General features: G+C 38.1%; 1 protein-coding gene and 2 pseudogenes across 4 annotated transcripts in view; 1 reads left to right on the forward strand and 2 right to left on the reverse strand.

Annotated features, from left to right (window-relative positions):
* The window catches only part of CFAP206 (cilia and flagella associated protein 206), a 56,383-nt gene that overhangs the window by 24,433 nt on the left and 8,217 nt on the right, over positions 1-23,733 (forward strand). For all 4 annotated transcript variants that reach the window (XM_054557839.2, XM_002817123.5, XM_054557841.2 and 1 more), the window contains one exon: positions 2,362-2,555. In XM_054557839.2, the coding sequence (XP_054413814.2) occupies positions 2,362-2,555 (194 nt within the window). The remainder of the gene's footprint in view (positions 1-2,361; positions 2,556-23,733) is intronic.
* Positions 8,648-9,176, reverse strand: LOC103890945 (S-adenosylmethionine decarboxylase proenzyme-like; annotated as a pseudogene).
* LOC129059749 (hsc70-interacting protein-like) lies at positions 11,861-19,551 on the reverse strand (annotated as a pseudogene).

Raw genomic sequence — 23,733 nt, forward strand, 5'->3', positions numbered from 1 at the left:
CCTCTCCATTCCTTCCTTCCTTCCCTGTTTCACACAAATGAGAAGGGAAAGGAGACACACGGATATGGGGTGATGGCAGAGGAAGCATGATGTGGTTGGAAAAGCTATGGGCTAGGGTTCAGAAGAGCCTGGTCTGTGTCCTTAGTGAACTAGGTAACCTTTATGAAATCTAACACCTTCTGTGGACCTCAGTTTCTCTCAAGAAAATGAAAAGGATCAACCAGGAGGTCTGTATGGTCCCTTCCAGGGTCTCCCAACTCTGGGTCTAAGAAGAAAGAGGGTGAAGTAGAAAAGTAGAAGAGCTTGTGGGGCCATGAGTTTCATATTCCTCTCTGAATAAGTGAATTCTGACGATTTCTGCTTACTACATTATTTCTACTTCATTATTTTCTGGGCAGCAACAACCTGCATTACCTCAGATGAATTCTGTAGAACTTCCCTCTTCCATTCAGGAGTGGAGACCACATGTCTTAAATCCCAGGGTAACACTGGCGCTTACCAGTCAGGATCCTTTTCCGATGACTTCATTGACTTCATTGCCTACCACGCTTTCCCTTGTTTGCTCCACTCCGGTGGCACTGGCTTTCTTGCTGTTGTTGAACAGTTGAAGCCCACTTTCACCTCAGAGCCTTTGCACTCTTGGAAAAACTCTGCCTCCCAGGTTGCTAATCGCCTTGCTGCCTCATTTTATTCAGCCTTCCCTAATCACTCAATTTAAAATATCAATTGCATACTTCTTCCTTTTACTATGTATTTAACCTGCTTTATTGTTTTTTTCATGTAGCACTTGTCACTCTGTGGCCTATGATATATTTGTGATTTTTTGAGAGCAGGGAATTTGTTATCTTCTATAGCCTTAGCACCAAGAACATGGTGAATAACTATTTGTTGGATAAATGAAAGAATAAATGAATAAGACAGTGTTACTCTTTCTAATACAACTTCCACAAACTATGTGGATATTTAATTATCTATAGTCTATGTAGTATATTTTTACAGTGAAAAATATTTGGTAATATGCAAATTTGCATTTTGGAAAAGATGTCCCATTTTTGTAGTTCTTACTGGGTTATTTTAAACGTAGTCCTTGCAGTAGTTAGTTGAAGTAGCTTTGAAAAATCTGCCAGATGAGTAAGTGGCTTTTCATAAAAGATTTTTTAAATTATTATATCTGAATAGTGGAAAGTATTTTTACATAAAATACAATTTAAAATCATACTTTAACATAAAAATATAATTAGTATGGACTTCACATATCATTTAAAAAATGTATAAATTAAAATGCTAATTATAACATTTTAGCAAAGTAAAAGCATAAGTGATATGTTAAAAATGGAGTGGAAGGGGCTGGGCATGGTGGTTCATGCCTGTAATCCCAGCATTTTGGGAGGCCAAGGTGGGTGGATCACCTGAGGTCAGGAGTTCAAGACCAGCCTGACCAATTTGGTGAAACCCCGTCTCTATTAAAAATACAAAAATTAGCCAGGTGTGGTGGTGCACACCTGTAATCCCAGCTACTCAGGAGGCTGAGACAGGAGAATTGCTTGAACCCGGGAGGCAGAGGTTGTAGTGAGCTGAGATCAAGCCACTGGACTCCAGCCTGGGTGACAGAGCAAGACTTTGTCTCAAAAAAAAAAAAAAAAAAGGAGTGAAAGGGCCAGGAACAGTGGCTCATGCCTGTACTCCCAGCACTTTGGGAGGCCAAGGTGAGCAGATCGCTTGAGTCCATGAGTTCGAGACCAGCCTGGGTGACGTGGTGAAACCCCATCTCTACAAAAAAGGTTAGCTAGGTTGGGAGATACATGCCTGTAGTCCCAGCTACCTGGGAGGGTGAGGCAGGAGGATCCCTTGAGCCCGGGATGTTGATGCTGCAGTGAGCTGAGACTGCGCCACTGCACTCCAGCCAGGTTGATAAGAGTGGGACACAGTCTCAAAAAAAAAAAAATGGAGTGGATGAGGAATGGCTCTATAGTATGTTACAAACACAGAGTAACCATATTTCTTTTTCTTTTTTTTTTTGAGACAGTCTTGCTCTGTCACTCAGGCTAGAGTACAATGGCATGATCTCAGCTCACTGCAACCTCCGCCTCCCAGGTTCAAGCTGTTCTCCTACCTCAGCCCCCTGAGTAGCTGGGATTACAGGTGCACACCACCACGCCCATCTAATTTTAGTATTTTTAGTAGAGACGGGGTTTCACCTTGTTGGTCAGGCTGGTCTTGAACTCCTGACCTCAGGTGGTCTGCCTGCTTTGGCCTCCCAAAGTGCTGGAATTAGAGGCGTGAGCCACCGTGCCCAGCCAGAATAAAAATATTTCATAAGTGATCAAGAAATTTCATATCTAATTCTTTTTTTATTTTCAGGAAATCCAGCAATTGGAATTTTAAAATATAAAGAAAAATATTACACATTCAATAGTAAAGATGCTGCATATTCATTTGCAGAAAATCCTGAACATTATATTGATATAGTTAGAGAAAAGGCCAAAAAAAATGCAGAGTTAATTCAGCTATTGGAACTTCATCAACAGTTTGAAACACTTATTCCATATTCTCAGGTAAGCAGGGTCAATATTTTATGAATTTATGACATTTAAAAATATAGTTAATTTAAAAGTTATATTTTATTGTAGAATGCTTCCCAAGTCCAGGCAGGTCTTGGTCTGTAAAGACGAGGGTCTTTACAGGTTGTCTGAAAGGGATTCACATCTGAAGATGAATCAATAAAGAATAATGAAAACAGGATATGGAGTCAAATTGATGAATTAGGAAATGGGGAAAATCTGAATCAGAATGACTTCATTGACTTATAAATAATCGAAGCTGCAGTATATTTCTGTATCTGAAATTGGAGGAGCTCAACACAGATAACACAGACAGTAACTTATACTCAGAGCTGCAAAACAATTTAACAGGTTTAAATTGTAGTAGTCTGAAAGGCCACAGAATGGATCTCAAGGTGGGTTTCTTGTATGTCTGTGCCTATTGATTAATTCATTCATCTTATTTAGTAAGCCACTTATTGTGTATCAGTAATTATTCTTGGCATAAGGGATTTCATGAAACAAAACAGATAAAAATCTCTACCGGTTTGGAACTCACATTTGAATGCTGTATATTCTCATGTTCTTCCTCTTTGTCTCTCATTTTCATTGTTCATCTCTTTTTTTGTTCTTTTTAGAGGCAAGGTCTCACTCTGTCACCCAGGATGGAGAGCAGTGGCGCAATCATAGCTCACTGTACCTTCCAACTCCTGGGTTCAAGGAATCGTCTTGCCTCAGTCTCCCAAGTAGCTGGGACTACAGGCAGGTGCCACCATGCCTGGCTAATTTTTTTAAAAAACTTATTTTTTGTAGAGATGGGGTCTCGCCATGTTGCCCGGGCTGGTATCAAACTTGTGGCTTCAAGTTATCCTCCCACCTTGGCATCCCAAAGTGTTGGGATTATAGGCATGAGCCACCATGCCCAGCCTGTTGCTCATCTCTTAAGTGGTCTTTCTGTCTCTCCTCTCTCTTGTTGAATTCCTCTCTTCTAAACTCACTAAAATGAAAACATTTTGAAATACATGGTTTAAAATGTCTATGGTTTCCTTTTTTTTTTTTTTTTAACCAAGTCTTGCTCTGTTGCCCAGGCTGGAATGCAGTGGTGTGATCTCAGCTCACTGCAACTTCCACCTCCCAGGTTCAAGCAATTCTCCTGTCTCAACTTTCTGAGTAGCTGGAACTACAGGCGGACACCACCACGCCTGGCTAATTTTTGTATTTTTAGTAGAGATACGGTTTCACCATGTTGGCAAGGCTGGTCTCAAACTCCTGACCTCAGGTGATCCACCCACCTTGGCCTCCCAAAGTGCTGGGATTACAGGTGTGAGCCACCACACCTGGACTTGTTTGCTATTTTTATCAACATTTTAACTATAAAGCAGGTCGGCTTTGTGCCACTGACCTGGCCAGCAGAGATCCAAGCAGTAATTAGTGAGAGGACTGTTGGGCTGGTGACAGTGGAGCACAGAGGATGGTCTGAACACACGGACAGGAAGACCAGAAACAAGCTAAGGACTAAGTCATCTGAGGAGAGTGGGGGAAGTATGGCAGTCAGGACCATGGACAGCTCAGTTGGTGCTGTTATTCTGACATCGTGATGTGCTGTGTTCTGACATTGTGTTATTCTGACATCGTGATGACATCGTTGATGTGGCACTCCAGCTCCCCTTTCCAATGAAGCTATTCTGTAGAGTCCTAGGTTCCTACTGTTGTGATGAGAGATTGGTCTCGTCTACAGTGCCTTTCTGTATGTGAGCCAAATAGTAGGTAGGCCTACAATTTTTGTTTCCACTAAAAAGTTACTCTGAAAATGTATCAATTTAACTTCATTATAAGGTTTGTCAGTTACCCATAATCCTGCGAGGACTTGTTAATACCTCAGTTTGTAATATTTGCCAATTTGATGAATTTAAAATGGTACTTATTATTGTTTGTTTTTTTTTTCTGAGACGGAGTCTTGCTCTGTTGCCCAGGCTGGAGTGCAGTGGCACGATATCAGCTCACTGCAACCTCCACCTCCCGGGTTCAAGCAATTCTCTGCCTCAGCCTCCTGAGTAGCTGGGATTACAGGCGTCCGCCAACACACCTGGCTAATTTTTGTATTTTTAGTAGAGACGGGGTTTCACCATCTTGGTCCAGCTGGTCTTGAACTCCTGACCGTGTGATCCACCTGCCTCAGCCTCCCAAAGTGCTGGGATTACAGGTGTGAGCCACCGCACCGGGCCCTTATTACTGCTTTATTGTGCATTTTTCTGATAGTGAAGTTTAGCATTTCTTCTTATTTATCTGTTCAGGTTTCCCCTTCTGTACATTGCGTATTTATAACTTTTGCCGTTTTTTTTTTCCATTTGCCGTTTCTGTTTTTAAGTTGTTGATTGGCAGTTCCTTGTCTATTCTAAATATTAATCCTTTATAAGTTATAAAAGTTGCAAATGTCTTTTCCCAGCCTGACACCTCTGTTAATGTTGTAAGTCGAATCCTTCATTGAAGACACATCTTTAATTTTAATGTAGTCATATCTATTAATTTTTTCTTTATAGATTGTGCTTTTTTAAAATCTTGTTTTAGAAATTCTCCTCTGTCCTAAGATTATTCTTTTACATTTTATTTTTATTTTATTTTTATTTTTTTGAGACAGAGGCTCACTCTGTAGCCCAGGCTGGAGTGCAATGACATGAACATGGCTCACTACAGTGTTGACCTCCTGGGTTCAAGCAATCCTCTTGCCTTGGGCTTTTGTGTAGCTGAGACCACAGGCATGCACCAACCATGCCTGGCTAATTTTTTTTTTTTTTTTTTTTTTTTTTAGTTTTAGTTTTTCTAGAGACGGTGCCTCACTTTGTTGCTCAGGCTGGTCTTGAACTCCTAGGCTCAAGCAATCCTCTTGCCTTAACCTCCCAAAGTTCTGGGATTAAACGTGTGAGCCACCACATCCAGCCCATTTTCTTCTTTTTAAATTGTCAATCTAAATAACAGATACTCTCTAAAAGGAAATGATATTTGTTCAGGACCAGGTACTGCAATGGGAATACACTTGCCATAGTAAACCATGTGTGTATTAAGAGAGGTAAAGAAAGACAAAGTCAGTTAAGGGAAAAATTAGGAGGATTAGATAATTGTTTAAGGTAATTATCCTGGCCCGGCGTGGTGGCTCACGCCTGTAATCCCAGCACTTTGGGAGGCTGAGGCGAGTGGATCACAAGATCAGGAGTTCAAGACCGTCCTGGCCAACATGGTGAAAACCTGTCTCTACTAAAAATACAAAAATTAGCTGGGTGTCGTGGCACGTGCCTGTATTCCCAGCTACTCGGGAGGCTGAGGCAGGAGAATCGCTTGAACCAGGGAGTCAGAGGTTGCAGTGAGCCGAGATCGCACCACTCCACTCCAGCCTGGCAACAGAGCAAGACTCTGTCTCAAAAAAAAAAAAAAAAAAAAGATCATTATCCTTGGCTTGGTTGGACAGGCAGTTGCTGGGCAGATGTCATCACAGAAATATTTTTTCTGTGTAAGGTTGTGGTGGCCTTTGTGCAGGATTGTGTTTTTTGGAGAGTCTTTTGTGATAATTTTTATCCGGGATTTGCCATGAGAGCCCTTCCTTCATGGCTGATTTGCCACAAGAGCCCTTCCTTAATGGCCGTCCCTGGCTCTATTTGTCAGAGTTTTTAACACAAGTGACACCATTTTGATTCTGAAAACTCTCACCCAATTTATTTTTTACATTGAGATCTTTAGTCTATTTGGAGATAATAAAGGATTCTAATTTTATTTTTCTTCATGTAGTAAGCCAGTTTTCCTAACACGATTTACTAAATAATGTAAATGTATTTCCCACAAAATACAGTGCACCTCTATTGTATTAACAACTTTCATATGAAATAGGTTTGTTTCTAGGCTTTCTATTCTGTTGCATTGGTCTGTTTATCATCTCTATCCTAATACCACACTGCTTTAATTACTATTGCTTTGTAATATATTTTATTATCTGATAAAGAAGCTCTCTTCTTTGCCTTTTAGTTTTCAAAATTTTCCATGTAAGTTTCTTAATGAATTTGCTAAGTTTCCCCAAAAAATCTTACTGGAATTTTAACTGGAATTGCATTAAACTAATGAAATAATTTGTGGGGGAATTTATATATTTATTATATTGGATTGTCCCATCAATAAAAATACCATTTGCATAGTGTTTTTTCTTATGGTAGTTTCATTAATTATGCCTTCATAAAACTTGATGGATTTAGTTATATTTTATTCTCTACCTATTTCTAAAATAGTAGTTGAGTTTTTGACATTCATGTATGTATTCCTAAATAATATATTTTTGTGAAATGACCTCATTTTGCCCAATTTTCTGTTAGTTGATTTCTCTTTATCTTAGTGATTTGCAGGAAGTGTTTTTTCAAAATTATATTTTGGATATGAATTCTTTGTTAAATATATGTTTTGAAGATATGTTTTCTCAGTTTGTAGCTTATGTTTTCATTCTTTTTGTGGTGTCTCTTGATGAACAAGTCTTTCATTTTAATGTGTAATTTGTCATTATTTTTTCTTCATGTCTTGTTTAAGAAGTTCTTATGTATTCTGAGATCACAAAAATATTCTTACCTTTTTTTTAAAAGAAATATGTTTTGTCTATCATGTGGAGCCTTTAGTCCATTTGGATTTTATTTTTGTTTGTGGTGGGAGGTAAAGATCCAATTTTATTTTTTTCCCATTTGTAGTGAAATTGTCATAGACCATTTCTTTAATAGTCTCTCCTTTCCTCACTGATCTACAGCGTCTTATCAATAACCACAGGCTTATTTTTGTACTTTCTATTATGTTCAGTTATTCAATTTTTAAAAAATTCCTGTACTGATATCTTCAATAGCTTTATAAGTCTTGATATCTGGTAGAGTAAGTTTTCACATTCTTTCTTGTCTGAAAAGTTTTGTCTGTACTAGACTCTTTACTTTTATAAATTTGAGAAGTACATAATGAAGTTCCATTAAAAATCCTTGAAGGAATACTGATTGAAATTGCCTTGTATATGTAGGTTAGTATGAGAAGAATGGACATTTTTACAACATTGAGTCTCCCTATCCAAAGCATCAATGTAGTTTTATAATATTTCCTATCAAAGAATTGCACATTTTTTTGGTTAGATTTATTTGTAGGGGCTTTATATTTTTTATTGCTATTTTAAATGCTGTTGATGCTTAGGATTGAATTTTAGTTCATTATTGCTGATATTATGGAAATGCGGTTTAATTTCTGCATATTGATTTTATATTCAGCAACCTTAATAAACTCCCTTACTAATTCTAATAATTGATATTTGAGAGTCTATTGATATTTAGAGTCTGTTAGTTTTTTTCTTAATGTGGGCCATCACAATATATGCAAATAATAATTCCTTCCCCTAGACTTTGTATTTTTTTTAACGCTATATTGCTTTATTACAGGAGGTGAGTGTTGTTGTAGGGAGCGGGGGCATCATGGTGAAGAAATAAATCAGACGACTGCAAATGCAGGGAGCAATAATGTTAAAATCGTAATATGCAAAATGAACAATTGCAATCATTTTCTTAAGACTCAACTCATAGATGGAAAATTTTAATTGCTATTGCAGAAAGCATCTGTATGAAGTAGAAACTGGTTTTGATAACATACGTAGAGAATATCTAGAAAATGGAGGTAAATTGGATGTAAAATTCTGGCAGCAATGTAATGTCTCCAGTGGTAACGCTGAGGCCAGCACCTAATGAGGATGAAAGTTCTGTAGGGAATTTTGGGTGGTACTTGGAGAAGTATTACACTATGCATAAACCAAGCTGAACTGCTTTCGTAAGTGTTACGAAGTTTCATATAGTAAAAGGTTTGTTTGTTTTTTCTACAAGCACTCCATTTTCACAGCAAGAGTGGTACAGAATACTTAAACAAGGAAGAAAGTATTCATGGAAGATATAGTATGTAGCTCTTTGAAATACTAATGGATAAAATTCAAAATGATTAAACTATAGTACATGTGGGGCTTTTTACAATGACAAGGTGGTGGTTACAGAAAGCATGGCCCTGGGGTATCAATCTCTAGAAAGCAACCACCACCCTTCTATGTGTGTTCTCATTTTTCATTTTTCTTCATTTTTCTTAATCAGCTCTGCTGTTGGCTGCTTCTTAGCAAAACTGGTAAAAACAAAATTGTAATCATTGAACATAGTACTCTGGCAATCAGGACATTTAAAACCTTCCACATTCTAGGGGCAAAGAAAGTAGTGAGTGACATTTAAAACTATGATTTACAAGCAAAGTGGTAAAAACTTTTCCTGCATGAAAGACTTCCACAACTTTCCCAATCAGGTCATCATAGAAGGTCTGACTTATGGTGGTTTTGAAGCTAACATAAAAAATTCTGTTTCTGGAGTGATGTGAATAGTCTGGTAAATTCCAACTGATTTCATTCCATTGATTAAATACCCACAAGGATTTAACAGTGTGGCAGAACCTAGTATTAGGTCACTATTTCCACTCTCATGAGTGACATCCTTTGTAGTGATGCCATCTTTCACGTAGGACTGATTCATAACTGCTTGGTCAAGCTAACTATCAGAATTTCCAGGGTTTAATCTGTTTGCTTGCCAGATTCTCTGGGAAATCCAAAGTATATACAAGTACCAACAGTCAGAATTCACACATTCCATACAATATGCTGTTCCACTTGGGAAAATTATATTAAGAAACTGTTTCTTCCTGGAAATTCTGGTGTGGGCACACTTGGTGAGAAGGCTTCATAAAATTTCAGGCGAATAAGAGAAGCTTTTCATTGAGCCAAATCCGATGTCATCCCTAGCAAGCTTCAACAGGGGAACCAGTGCTTTCAGCAAAAGTTGGTCCCATATGTCTTCCAAATAAAATGTCTCTTGGAGATAAACGTGCTACTGTCACTGAGTACATAAGCTTCCTGATTGTCAGTTTTTGTCACACTTACGATGGAACATTGCAGATCCTTCCAAAATATGTCACCCTCAGATCTTGGAGTGGTGAAAAGATTTCCAGATTTTTGGTTTGCACCGGGTTGCTGCCAGGAGGACCTCCAGCAGCTTCTAGATCCCATTGAAAAACTGTGCAACTTCCATCATTGTGAGACTGGAGAACAATCAACAACCACAGTAAATCAACTAAATGAAATACCTTTTTCTTCTGCTGCTGCTGCTGCAAATTGTTCAGGATGTGTTACATTCTGGTTCCTTTTTTGCTCTAATTTTATATTGATATTTTTTAAGGATTAAAAACTCTTCCTGGCTTTTTCTTTCTTTCTTTTTTTGGTAAGTAAAAGTTGAATTTGAGACTGGAAATAGAGGCAGATACAGTTCAGTCTCCTGTAGTCTGTTGTTTCACCATTAGAGAGTAGAGTGAGCACTAGCTAATGTTGCAGTACGTACTGTGGAGGACTGTAGATGTCATTATACTCTTTACTTTTGTCTTATCTTACTACATTGACAAGCAACTCTAGTATAGTATCAAATAGAGGTAGCAAAATTGGGCAACTTTGTCTTCTTATCCCCCCAAATAATATTTCTGATATTTCATAATTGCAGTGTTCATTGTAGCTTTTTGTGGATTTTGTTTTATTAGGTTAAGGGTTTCCTCTCTAATCTCATTTGCTGAGAGTTTTTTATATGAATAGTTATTGAATTGTATCAAATACTGTTTCTGCGTCTTTTGAGATGATCGTTTGGCCTTTATCCTTTAATCTGCTAATGTGGTGAATTATATTATTTCTAAGATTAAGCCAACTTTGCATTCCTGGGATCAATCCAACTTGGTATGGTTTATTTTATTTATTTAAAAAATACATTCTTGAATTCAGCTTTTTAATTTTTCTTTAGAAGTTTTACATTTATATTCCTCAGTGCAATTAACCTATGCATTTCCTTTCTTTTACTGTCCATTGTTTTGATGTGAAAGTTATACATGTCTTATAAATGAGTATGAATGTTTTATATTTTCTTTTCTCTGAAAGAATTGATGTACAATTGGAATTATCTGGTAATGTATGCTGATAAAGCTCTCTGGGTTTCTTTGGTTGGAAACATTATAACTATGCTAAATTAAACTATAAGTTTAACTACTTTTGTGATTACAGGAATTTCTTCCAGGTAGTTTGTTTCTTTTGTATCAGATTCAGTAAGTTGCATTTTTCTAGGAATTTATTCAAATCATCTAAGTTTTTAAACTTATGAAGATTTCACAATATCCTTTTACTATTTGTTTAATCTCTACATTATCTTATGCTGTCTTTTAAACTCCAGAGATTGTTTATTTGAGTCTTCTCTCTTTTTATTTTGATTAATCTTGCCAGAGCACTAGTTTCTCAGTCTTTTTAAAGAATCAGCATTTGACTTTATTGACCCTATTTCATGACTGCTTTCATTTTATATTTTCTTTCTGATCTTTATTATTTTCCTTTATCTAGTTCCTTCATTTTATTCTGTTTTCTAACTTTTAAAGATAGATGCTTAGCTCATTAGTTTTTAGCCTTTCTTTTTAACTTAATGCAATAAATTTCCTTTTTACTATACTATGAGAGTTATATGTCACATAAGTTTTTTAAAAATAATTACAACCTTTATTTTAGATTCAGGGTGCAAAAGTGCAGGTTTGTTATTACATAGGTATATTGCATGAAGCCGAGGTTTGGGGTATGACTGATCTTGTCACCCAGGTAGTGAGCATAGTACCCAGTTTTTCAGCCCTTGCCCTCCTCTCTCTCTCCCCACTCTAGTAGCCCCCAGTATCTGTTGTTGCCATCTTGATGTCCATGAGTACCCAGTGTTTAGCTCCTACTTATGAGTGAGAACATATGGTATTTGGTTTTCTGTTCCTGCATTAATTTGCTCAGGATAATGGCCTCCAGCTGCATCCATGTTTCTGCAGCATACTTTTAAACATAGCTATTTTCATCATAGTTCGGTTCTGAATATTTTCTAATTCTCTTTAGCATTTCTTCTTTAGATTATAGGTTATTTATGTTTGTTAGTTTACTCAAAGAGTTTCCATTTTGCAATGCAAAGCTATTATTGATATCTAATTTTTAAAAAGAATCAAGAGACTTTTAAAATTTGTTTTAAATATTTTTAAGGTTTAAAAAGTATTTAAAGTTTGTAATTCCTAGTAGGAAAAATTATCTGAATGGATACCCTAATGGCAAACCGCTGTAAAATGCTTCAGCTGCATTTGGGGTAGAGGGGTGGGGATTATCCTTAAAGCACCCCAGTTCTTTTGATGAGAAGGTCAGAGGTACACTGGTTTGTATTGCTTTGACATCCATTAGATGGTCCAGGTTGCGTTTCCTTCACCAAGGGCTTTATTTATCAGAAGGGCATTACGCTTGACCTCCAAATTTGGCTGACAATTTACTAATAAGATTCGTAACCTTTCCATTGTACTGGTATTTTGACATACTTCCTGGGTTCTAGGCCACATCCTAGAAGGCACCATAACTTCTGGACCCTGTATGGCTGCAAGAACCTCTGGATCACTAAGAATGTCATTGAGTTCAGGCATTCCTGCCATTCCAGGCATTCTTCCGTGAACATTAACAGGCCTTCCCACAGGAAAGCCAGCTGGAAAAGAGAGCCTACTGAGTTCCTGATCCCTCTGGGCTCTCTCATGCTCTTTTTGAGCCTTTTAAACTATTTTTTCTTTGATCGCTCACTCTTCATGATTTTGCTCATACTTTCTCTGATGTTCTGCAATTTTCTAGGCCCTAGGTTGAACTTCTTTCAGCATTGTGCTAGCATCTTCATAATCCAATTTACAGACAAGGGGCAAGATCATGGGCTGCTTCTTCCCAATGGCCCAGAAGTCTGTGTGAAAACCACTTGTAAGGCTCACCACTTGTAAGGCTGGGCTGAATCAGGATTTATTTCAATGGCTCTGTTACAATATCAGATGGCAGCATTTGGCTTCTGTAATTTGTTGAAGACACTGGCTCTCTTTGGCATATAGAATGGTCAAGAGAGGATTCAGCTTGAAGGCATCTGTGAATAAGTCAATGGCTTTCTACGGTTCACCATCATTTAGGGCTTCAGTGGCAGCTACTTTCTTATCATTTGCCTGATCCATCATCTGTTATATCTACATTTTCATCTCCTCTTTCTTTTTTATTTTTAAATATTTTATTATTACTTTTTAAATTTTAAGTTCCAGGATACATGTGCAGGACATACAGTTTTATTACACAGGTAAATATGTGCTGTGGTGGTTTGCTGCCCCTATCAACCCATCACCTAAGTATTAAGCCCAGCATGCATTAGCTATTTTTCCTGATGCTCTCCTTCTCCCTGCCCCTCCAACAAGCCCCACTGTGTGTTGTTCCCCTCTCTGTGTCCATGTTTTCTCATTGTTCAGCTCCCACTTATAAGTGAGAACACGTGGTGTTTGGTTTTCTGTTCCTGCGTTAGTTTGTTGAGGATAATGTCTTCCAGTTCCATCCATGTCCCCGCAAAGGACATGATCTCATTCCTTTTTATAGCTGCATATTATTCCATGGTGTATATGTACCACATTTTCTTTATCCAGTTAACCACTGATGGGCACTTAGGTTGATTCCATGTCTTTGCTATTGTGAATAGTGCTGCAGTGAACATATACATGCATGTATCTTTATAACAGAATAATTTATATTCCTTTGGGTATATACCCAGTAATAGGATTGCTGGGTCAAATGGTATTTCTGGTTCTAAGTCTTTGAGGAATCACCACACTGTCTTCCACAATGGTTGAACTGATTTACACTCCCACTAACAGTATAAAAGCATTGCTATTTCTTCACAGCCTCACCAGCATCTGTTGTTTCTTCACTTTTTAATAATCGCCATTCTGACAGGCATGAGATGATATCTCATTGTGGTTTTGATTTGCGTTTCTCTAATCAATGATGTTGAGCTTTTTTTCATATGTTTGTTGGTTACATGAATGTCTTCTTTTGATAAGTGTCTGTTCACGTCCTTTGCCCACTTTTTAATGGGGTTGTTTGTTTTTTTCTTGCAAATTTGTTTAAGTTCCTTATAGATTCTGGATATCAGACCTTTATCAGATGGATAGATTGTAAAAATTTTCTCCCATTCTGTAGGCTCTCTGTTCACTCTGATGATAGTTTCTTTTGCTGTGCAGAAGCTCTTTAGTTTAATTAGATCCCATTCATCAGTTTTTGCTTTTGTTGCTGTTGCTTTTGACATTTTTGTCATGAAATCTTTGCCCATGTGTGTGTGTCCTGAATGGTATTGCCTAGATTTTCCTTTAGGGTTTTTATAGTTTTATAGTTTTGGGTTTTACATTTAAGTCTTTAATCCATCTTAAGTTAATTTTTGTATAAGGTGTAAGGAAGGGCTCCAGTTTCAATTTTCTGCATATGGCTAGCCAGTTCTTCCAGCACCATTTATTAAATAGGGCATCCTTTCCTCATTGGTTGTCAAAGATCATATGGTTGTAGATGTGCAGTTTTATTTCTGAGTTCTCTATTCTGTTCCATCGGTCTATGTGTCTGTTTTTGTACCAGTGCCGTGCTGTTTTGGTTACTGTAGGTTGCAGTATAGTTTGAAATTGGATAGCATGATGCCTCCAGCTCTGTTCTCTTTGCTTAGGATTGTCTTGACTATATGGGCTCTTTTTTGGCTCCATATGAATTTTAAAGTAGTTTTTCTAATCTGTGAAGTATGTCAATTGTAGTTTAATGGGAATACCATTGAAGGTATAAGTTACTATGGGCAGTATGGCCATTTTCACAATATTGATTCTTCCTATTCATGAGAATGGAATGTTTTTCCATTCGTTTGTGTCTTCTCTGATTTCCTTGAGCAGTGGTTTATAGTTCTTGAAGAGGTCCTTCACTTCCCTTGTTAGCTGTATTTCTAGGTATTTTATTCTCTTTGTGGTAATTGTGAATGGAAGTTCATATCATGATTTGGCTCTCTGCTTGCCTGTCGGTGTATAGGAATGCTTGTGATTTTTGCACATTGATTTTGTATCCTGAGACTTTGCTGAAGTTGCTTATTACCTTAAGAAGCTTCTGGGCTAAGACAGTGGGGTTTTCTAGATAGAGGATCATGTCATCTGGAAACAGACAGTTTTACTTCCTCTCTTCCTATTTGAATATCCTTTATTTCTTTCTCTTGCCTGACTGCCCTGTCAAGAACTTCCAGTACTGTGTTGAATAGGAGTGGTGAGAGAGGGCATCCTTGTCTTGTGCCGGTTTTCAAGGGGAATGCTTCTAGCTTTTGCCCATTCCGTATATTGGCTGTGGGTTTGTCATAAATGGCTCTTATTATTTTGAGGTATGTTCCATCAATACCTAGTTTATTGAGAGTTTTTAACATGAAAAGATGTTGAATTCTACAGAATTCAATATTGAGATAATCATGTGGTTTTTGTCTTTTGTTATGTTTATGTGATGAATTACGTTTATCGATTTGCGTATACTGAACCAGCCTTGAATCCTGGGGATGAAGCCGACTTGATCATGGTGGATAAGCTTTTTGATGAGCTGCTGGATTCAGTTTGCATCAGGACTGCATTGAGGATTTTTGCATCAATGTTCATCAGGGATATTGGCCTGTAGTTTTTTGTTGTTGTTGTATCTCTGCCAGGTTTTGGTATCAGTATGATACTGGCCTCAAAAAATGAGTTAGGGAGCAGTCCTTCCTTTTCCATTGTTCAGAAGAATATCAGAAGAAATGGTACCAGTTTCTCCTTGTACCTCTGGTAGAATTCAGCTGGAAATCTGTCTGGTCCTGGGCGTTTTTTGGTTGGTAGGCTATTTATAACTGTCTCAATTTCAGAACTCGTTATTAGTCTATTCAGGATCCAGCTTCTTCCTGATTCAGTCTTGGGAGGTATGTGTCCAGGAATTTATCCATTTCTTCTAGATTTTCTTTATTATTATTATTATTATACTTTAAGTTCTGGGATACATGTGCAGAACATGCAGGTCTGTTAAATAGAAATACATGTGCCATGGTGGTTTGCTGCACCTGTCAACCTGTTATCTACATTATGTGTTTCTCCTAATGCTATCCCTCCCCTAGTCCCCCAACCCCCGACAGGCACCAGCATGGATGTTCCCCTCCCTGTGTCCATGTGTTTTCATTGTTCAACTCCCACTTATGAGTGAGAACATGCGATGTTTGATTTTGTGTGATCATAGCCCACTGCAGCCTCAAACTCCTGCTTCAAGCAATCCTCCTGCCTTGGCCTCCCAATTAGCTGGGACTATAGCCACATGCCACTGTACCTGGCTTTAGAATCTCTTTTTAACTTGGGTTTTCATGTGCCCTTAATTTTTAAAAATTTTTATTGATACATAATAAATGTATATATTTGTGGGGTACATGTAATATTTTGATACATGTATACAATGTATTATGATCAAATCAAGGTAATTGGCATATCCGTCACCTCAAATATTTACTACTTCTTTGTGTTGGGAACATTCAGAATCCTTTCCTCTGGCTATTTTGAAATATAAAATAAATTTTTGTTAACTATAGTTGCCCTACTGTGCCCTAGAACACTAGAACTTATTCGTCCTATCTAACTGTAATTTTGTCCCCATTAGCTAACCTCTCCCCATCCACTCCCCTTCCCAGCCTCTGGTAACCACTATTCTACTCCCTACTTATATGGGCATGATCTATGGGATCAACTTTTTTAGCTCCTACATGAGTGAAATGTGGTATTTGTCTTTCTGTGCCTTGCTTATTTCATTTAACATAATGTCCTCCAGTTCAATCCATGTTACTGTAAATGAGAGGATTTCATTCTTTTTTATGGTTGAATGATATTCTATTGTGTAAATATACCATATTTTCTTTATTCTCCTGTTGGTGGACACTTAGGTTGTTTCCATATCTTGACTATTGTGAGTAGTACTGTGATAAACATAGGAGTGCAGATATCTCTTTGACATACTAATTTCCTTTCCTTTGGATATATGCCCAGCAGTGGGATTACTAGATCATATGGTAGTTCTATTTTTAGTTTTTTTGAGGAGCCTTCATACTATTTTCCATAATGGCTTGCATTCCCATCAAACTTGCATTTCCATAAAAAGTGTATGAGTTCCCTTTCCCAGGCTGGGCGCAGTGGCTCATGCCTGTAATCCCAACACTTTGGGAGGCCGAGGTGGGCAGATTATGAGGTCAGGAGATTGAGACCATCCTGGCTAACATGGTGATACTCCGTCTCTACTAAAAAATACAAAAAATTAGTCAGGTGTGGTGGCAGGTGCCTGTAGTCCCAGCTACTTGGGAGGCTGAGGCAGGAGAATGGCGTGAACCCAGGAGGTGGAGCTTGCAGTGAGCCGAGATCGCACCACTGCACTCCAGCCTGGGTGACAGAGTACGACTCCGTCTCAAAAAAAAAAAAAAAGAGTTCCCTTTTTCTGTGTCCTCACCAGCAGTTGTTGTTTTCTGTCTTTTTTATAATAGGCATTTTAACTGGAATGAGACGATAGCTGATTGTGCATTTCCCTGATGATTAGTGACATTGGGCATTTTCTTACATACTGTTGGCCATTTGTATGTTTTATTCTAAGAAATGTCTCTTCAGATTATTTGCCCATTTTAAAATTGGATTATTTGTTGTTTTTGTTTTATTTTTGCTGAGCTGAGTTCCTTGTAAGTTCTGGATATTCATCCTTTAATGGATAGTTTGCAAATATTTTCTCCCATTCTGTAGGTTGTCTCTTTTCTCTGTTGATTGTTTCTTTTGCTGTGCAGAAGCTTTTTAGTTTGATATAATCCCATTTGTCTATTTTTGCTTTTGTTGCCTCGGCTTTTGAGGTCTTATCCAAAAGATCTTTGCCCAGACCAATGCCCTGAAGCATTCTCCTGTTTTCTTCCAGTAGTTTCATAATTTTGGTTCTTATATTTAAGTCTTCATTTTGAGTCAGTTTTTACATATGGTGAGAGATAGAGGTCTAGTTTCATTCTTCTGCATATGGATATCCAGTTTTCCAAGTACCATTTATTGAGGAGACTGTCCTTTCTCCAGTGTGTCCTTTTGGCATCTTTGTTGAAAATCAGTTGGCTGTAAATATGTGGATTTATTTCCGGGTTCTGTATTCTATTCTATTAGTCTCTGTGTTTTTATGCCAATACCCTGCTCTTTTGGTTACTATAGCTTTGTAGCATATTTTGAAGTCAGGTAGTGTGATGCCTCCAGGTTTGTTCTCTTTGCTCAGGATTGCTTGGCTAGTCTGGGTCTTTTGTGGTTCCATATGAATTTTAGGATTGTTTTTCTATTTCTTGAAGACTGTCATTGGTATTATGATAGGGATTGTGTTGAATTTGTGGATCACTTTGGGTAGTATCATGTGACTTTAATGTACCATTTCTTTATAAATATGTGTATATATTTCCTTTGAATAAATGAAAATGTGTGTGTGTGTGTGTGTGTGTGTAATTTTGGAGCTATGATATAGCCACTTACCACAAAAAGTCTCAAAGCTACTTATGGCAAAAAAAAAAAAAAGAAAAGGTATGTTTCACCCTTCAAATTACCACCAGATTGAGAGGCAGAGCAAGATAGCAGAATAGAACCCTCCAGTGATCATCCCTCCACAGGAACATCAAATCGAACAAGTATCTACACAAGAAAGCACCTTCATAAAAGAACTAAAAATCAGGAGAGCAATCACAGTACCTTTTTTAAACATCATATCAAGGAAAAAGGTACTGAAGAGGGTAGGAAAGACAGTCTTTAATTGCCTATACTACCCCTCCCTGCATGCCCCAGTAGCGGCCACATGACACAGATAGAGAATCTGTGTACTTGATGGAGGGAGAGCAAAGTGATTGTTAGGACTTTGCATTGGAATTCAGTGCTGCCCTGTCATAGCATAAAGCAGTACAGGGCAGAATTCGGCCAGTGCTCATGGCGGGAGCATTTAGACCAGCCCTAGCCAGAAGGGAATTGTCCATCTCAGCAGTTGGAACCTGAGTTCTGGCTAGCCCCAGTGTCATGGGCTGTAGTGTACTAGGGTCCTGATAAACTTGAAAGGCAGTCTAGGCCACACAGACTACAGTTCCTGGGCAAGTCCTGGTGCCATGCTGTGTTCAGAGCCAGTGGACTTGGGTGCATGCGACCCAGTGAGACACCAGCTACGGTAGACAAGGGAGTGCTTGCATTACCCCTTTCCCAACTCCAGGCAGTGCAGCTCGGAGTTCTGGGAGGAAAGGGAAGAGTACAGAGGACTTCGTCTTGCAATTTGAATACCAGCTCAGCCACAGTAAAATACAACTCCAAGCAGAGTCCTGAAGCCCCAATTCCAGGCCATAGTTTGTGGATGACATTTCTAGACCCACCCTGGGCCAGAAGGGAACCCATTGCCCTGAAGGCAAGGACCCAGTTTTGGCAGAATTCACCACCTGCTGACCAAAGAGCCCTTGGGTTTTGAATAATTATCAATGGTAGCCAGGCAGCAGTCACTGTGGGCTTTGGGCAAGACCCAGTACATGCTGGCTTCAGGTGTGATCCAGCACATTCATAGCTGTGGTGGCCACAAGGAGAGACTCTTTCTGCTTGAGGAAAGGAGAAGGATAGTAAAAATGGCTTTATCTTGCAACTTGGGTACCAGCTCAGTCACAGTATAATAAAGTACAAAGCAAACTCCTACAGTTCCTGATTCTGGGCCTTAGCTCCTGAAGGGCATTTCCAGATCTGTCCTGGGCCAGTAAGAAATCCGCTTCCCTGGTGGAGCTTGCAGTGAGCTGAGATAGTGCCACTGCACTCCAGCCTGGGCGACAGAGTGAGACTCCATCTCAAAAGAAAAAAAAAAAAAATCCGCTTCCCTGAAAGGGGAGGCCCGGTCCTGGCAGGATCTGTCACTTGCTGACTAAAGAGCCCTTGAACCTTGAATAAACATCAGCGGTAGCCAGAAAATAGTTGCCACAGTACCAAAACCTAGTACTGTGCTGGCTTCAGGTGTGACCCCGCACAGCCCCAGTGGTGGTGTCCAAGGGGGTGCTTGCATCACCTCTCCTCCCACTCCAGTTGGTGCAACATGGAGACAGAAATTTTGTTTGCTTGGGAGAAAGTAAGGGAGGAGAACAAGAGCCTCTGCCTAGTAATCCAGGGAATTCCCCCACATCTTACCCAAGACCACCAAGGCAGTACCTCTATGAGTCTGCAACAGTCACAATGTTACTGGGCTTGGGGTGCCCCCTAATAGACATATGGCTGCAATGACCAAAGTCATAGATCACAACACTCAATTCCCTTTGAATACTTGGAAAGCCTTCTCAAGAAGGACAGGTACCAACAAACCCAGATTGCTAAGATTAGAATAAATACCTAACTTGTCAATGCCCAGACATTGACAAACATCCAGAAGCATCAAGACCATCCAGGAAAACATGACCTCACCAAACAAACTAAATAAGGCATCAGGGACCAATTCTGGAGTGACAGAGATATGTGGCCTGGCCTTTCAGACAGAAAATTCAAAATAGCTGTTTTGAGGAAGCTCAATGAAATCCAAGATAATGCAGAGAAGGAACTGAGAATCCCATCAGATAAATTTAACAAAGAGATTGAAATAATTAAAAACAAGAAATTCTGGATCTGAAAAATCTGACAAATCAAAGGATGTATCAAAGTCTCTCAATAAATACTTGACCAAGCGGAAGAAACAGTTCGTGAGCTTGAAGACAGGCTATTTGAAAATACATAGTCAGAGGAGTCAAAAGAAGAAAGAATAAAAAATAATGAGGCACATTTACAGGATCTAAAAAATAGCCTCAAAAGGACAAATCTAAGAGTTATTGACCTTGAGAAGGTAGAGAAGAGATAGGGGTAGAAAGTTTATTCAAAGAGATATTAACAAAGAATTTCCCAAACCCAGAGAAAAATATCAAAATTCAAGTATAAGAAGGTTATAAAATGCCAAGCAAATTTAACCCAAATACTACCTCAAGAAATTTAATAATCAAACTCCTAAAGGTCAAGGATAAAGAAAGGATCCTAAAAGCAGCAAAAGAAAGAAATAACATATAAAAGAGCTCCAATACATCTGGCAGCAGATTTCTCTGTGGAAGCTTTACAGGCCAGGAGAGAATGGCATGACATACTTAATGTGCTGAAGGAAAAAAAAAACTTTTATCCTAGAATAGTATATATCTGGTGAAAATATCCTTCAAACATGAAGGAGAAATAAAGACTTTCCCAGACAAACAAAAGCTGAGGGATTTCATCACCAGACCTGTTCTACAAGAAAAGTTGAAGGGAGTTCTTCCATCTGAAAGAAAAGGATATTAACAAGCAATAACAAATCATCTGAAGGCACAAAACTCATTAATAGTAAGTACACAGACAAATACAAAATGTTATAACACTGTAATTGTGGTGTGTAAACTATTCATATCTCGAGTAGGAAGACTAAAAGAATAACCTATCAAAAATAGCAACTATAACAACTTTTAAAGACGTAGTATAATAAGATTTAAATAGAAACAACAAAAAGTTAAGAAGCGGCAGTGCCGGGTGGGGGATGAAAAAGTGTAGAGTTTTTATCAGTTTTTTCTTTGCTTGTTTTTGCAATCAGAGTTAAGTTGTCATCAGTTTAAAATAATGGGTTATAAGATGTTACTTGCAACCCTTTTGGTAACCTCGAATTTAAAAACCTACAATAGATACACAAAAATATAAAGTAAGAAATTGAAACATACCACCAAAGAAAATCACTTTCACAAAAAGGAAGACAGGAAGGAAGGAAGAGAAGACCACAAAACAACCAGAAAGCAAATCACAAAATGGCAATAATAAACCCTTACTTATCAATAATAACACTGAATTAAATGGACTAAACAATTCTCCAATCAAAAGACAGAGTAGCTGAATGGATTTTAAAAAACAAGACCCAATGATCTGTTGCCTACAAGAAATGCACTTCACCTATAAAAATAAACATAGACTGAAAATGAAGGGATGAAAAAAGTTATTCCATGCAAATGAAAACCAAAAAGCAGGAGTGGCCATACTTGTATCAGATAAAATAGATTTTAAGACAAAAACTATAAAAAGACACAGAGAAGATCATTATATGATAAATGTATCAATTCAACAAGAGGATGTAATAGTTATTAATATATATGCACCCAACACTGGAGTATCCAGACATATAAAACAAATATTAGAGCTAAAGAGCGAAATAGACCCCAATACAATAATAGGTGGAGACTTCAACATCCCACTTTCAGCATTGGATATATCTTCCAGACAGAAAACCAGCAAAGAAACATCAGACTTAATCTGTACTGTAGGCCAAATTGACCAAATACTTACAGAACATTTTGTCCAAAGGCAACAGAATACATATTCTTCTCCTTAGCACATGGATCAGTCTCAAGGATAATACCATATGTTAGGCCACAAAAGAAATCTTAAAAATATCAAAAAATTGAAATCATATCAGTAGCTTCTCTAATCATAATGGAATAAAACTAGAAATTGGCTGGGTGTGGTGGCTCATGCTGTCATCCCAGCACTTTGGGAAGCCGAGGCGGGCAGATCATGAGGTCAGGAGTTTGAGACCAGCCTGGCCAACATGGTGAAACCCTGTCTCTACTAAAAAAATGTAAAAATTAGTCAGGTGTGGTGGTGCACGCCTGTAATCCTAGCTACTCAGGAGGCTGAGGCAGAATTGCTTGAACCTGGGAGGTGGAGGCTGCAGTGAGCTGAGATTGCGCCACTGCACTCCAGCCTGGGTGACAGAGTGAGACTCCGTCTCAAAACAACACCACCACCACCAAAAAAAAAAAAAAAAAAACCCTAAAAATCAATAACAAGAGGAACTTTATAATTTAATTTTATATATATATATATATATATATATATATATATATATATATATATATATATTTTTATGGAGTCTCCCTCTGTCACCCAGCCTGGACTTTAGTGGCATGATCTCTGCTCACTGTAACCTCCGCCTCCCGGGTTCAAGTGATCCTCCTGCCTCAGCCTCCCGACTAGCTGGGATTACAGGCATGCACCACCATGCTCGGCTAATTTTTGTATTTTTGTAGAGACTGGGTTTTGCCATGTTGGCCAGGCTGGACTTGAACTCCCGACCTCAAGTGATCCACCCACTTCGGCCTCCCAAAGTGCTGGGATTACAGGTGTGAGCCACCACACCCAGACTGGAACTTTGGAAACCATATAAACACATGGAAATTAAATAATATGCTCCTTAATGGCCAGTGGGTCAACAGAGGAATTAAGAAGGAAATTAAAAAATTTCTTGAAACAATAAAAGTGGAAACACAAAAGCAGTACTAAGAGAGAAGCTTATAGCAATAACCATCTACATGAAAACAGTAGGAAGACATCAAATAAAAAACCCAAGCATGCATCTTAAAAAACTAGAAAAGCAAGAGCAAACCACACCCAAAATTAGTAGATGAAAAGAAATAATAAAGATCAGAGCAGAAATAAATGAAATTGAAATGAAAAAAATATAAAAGATCAATAAAATGAAAAGGTACTTTTTTTAAGAAAAGATAAACAAAATAGACAAATTGTTAGTCAATAGTTACACTTTAGCCAGGCTAGGAAAACATGAGAGAAGACCCAAAGAAAATCAAAGATAAAAAAGGAGACATTACAACCGATATTACAAAAATTCAAAGGACCATTAGAGACTACTATTAGCAACTACATGCCAATAAATTGGAAAACCCAGAAGAAATAAATTCATAGACACATCAAAACTACCAAGATTGAACCATGAAGAAATACAAAACCTGAATAGACCAATAACAAGTAAGGAGATGAAACCCTTAATAAAAGGTCTCCCAGCAAAGAAAAGCCGGGGACCCAGTGGCTTCACTGCTGAATTCTACCAAACATTTAAAGAAGAATGAATATCAGTCCTACTCAAACTCTTTCAAAAAGTAAAGGAAGAGGGAATACTTCCAAACTCATTCTACAAGGCAAGTATTATGCTGATACCAAAACCAGACAAAGACACATCAAAAAAAGAAAACTAGAGGTCAGTATTGCTGATGAACATTGATGTGAAATCCTTAACAAAATACTAACAAACTGAATTCAACAACACATTAAAAAGGTCTTTCATTATGACCAAGTGGGATTCATCCCATAGATGCAAGGATAGTTCAACATATGCAAATCAATGTGATACATCATGTCAGCA

Source organism: Pongo abelii, chromosome 5 (genome assembly GCF_028885655.2).
Source record: "Pongo abelii isolate AG06213 chromosome 5, NHGRI_mPonAbe1-v2.0_pri, whole genome shotgun sequence".
In the NCBI taxonomy this organism is placed as follows: Eukaryota; Metazoa; Chordata; class Mammalia; order Primates; family Hominidae; genus Pongo; species Pongo abelii.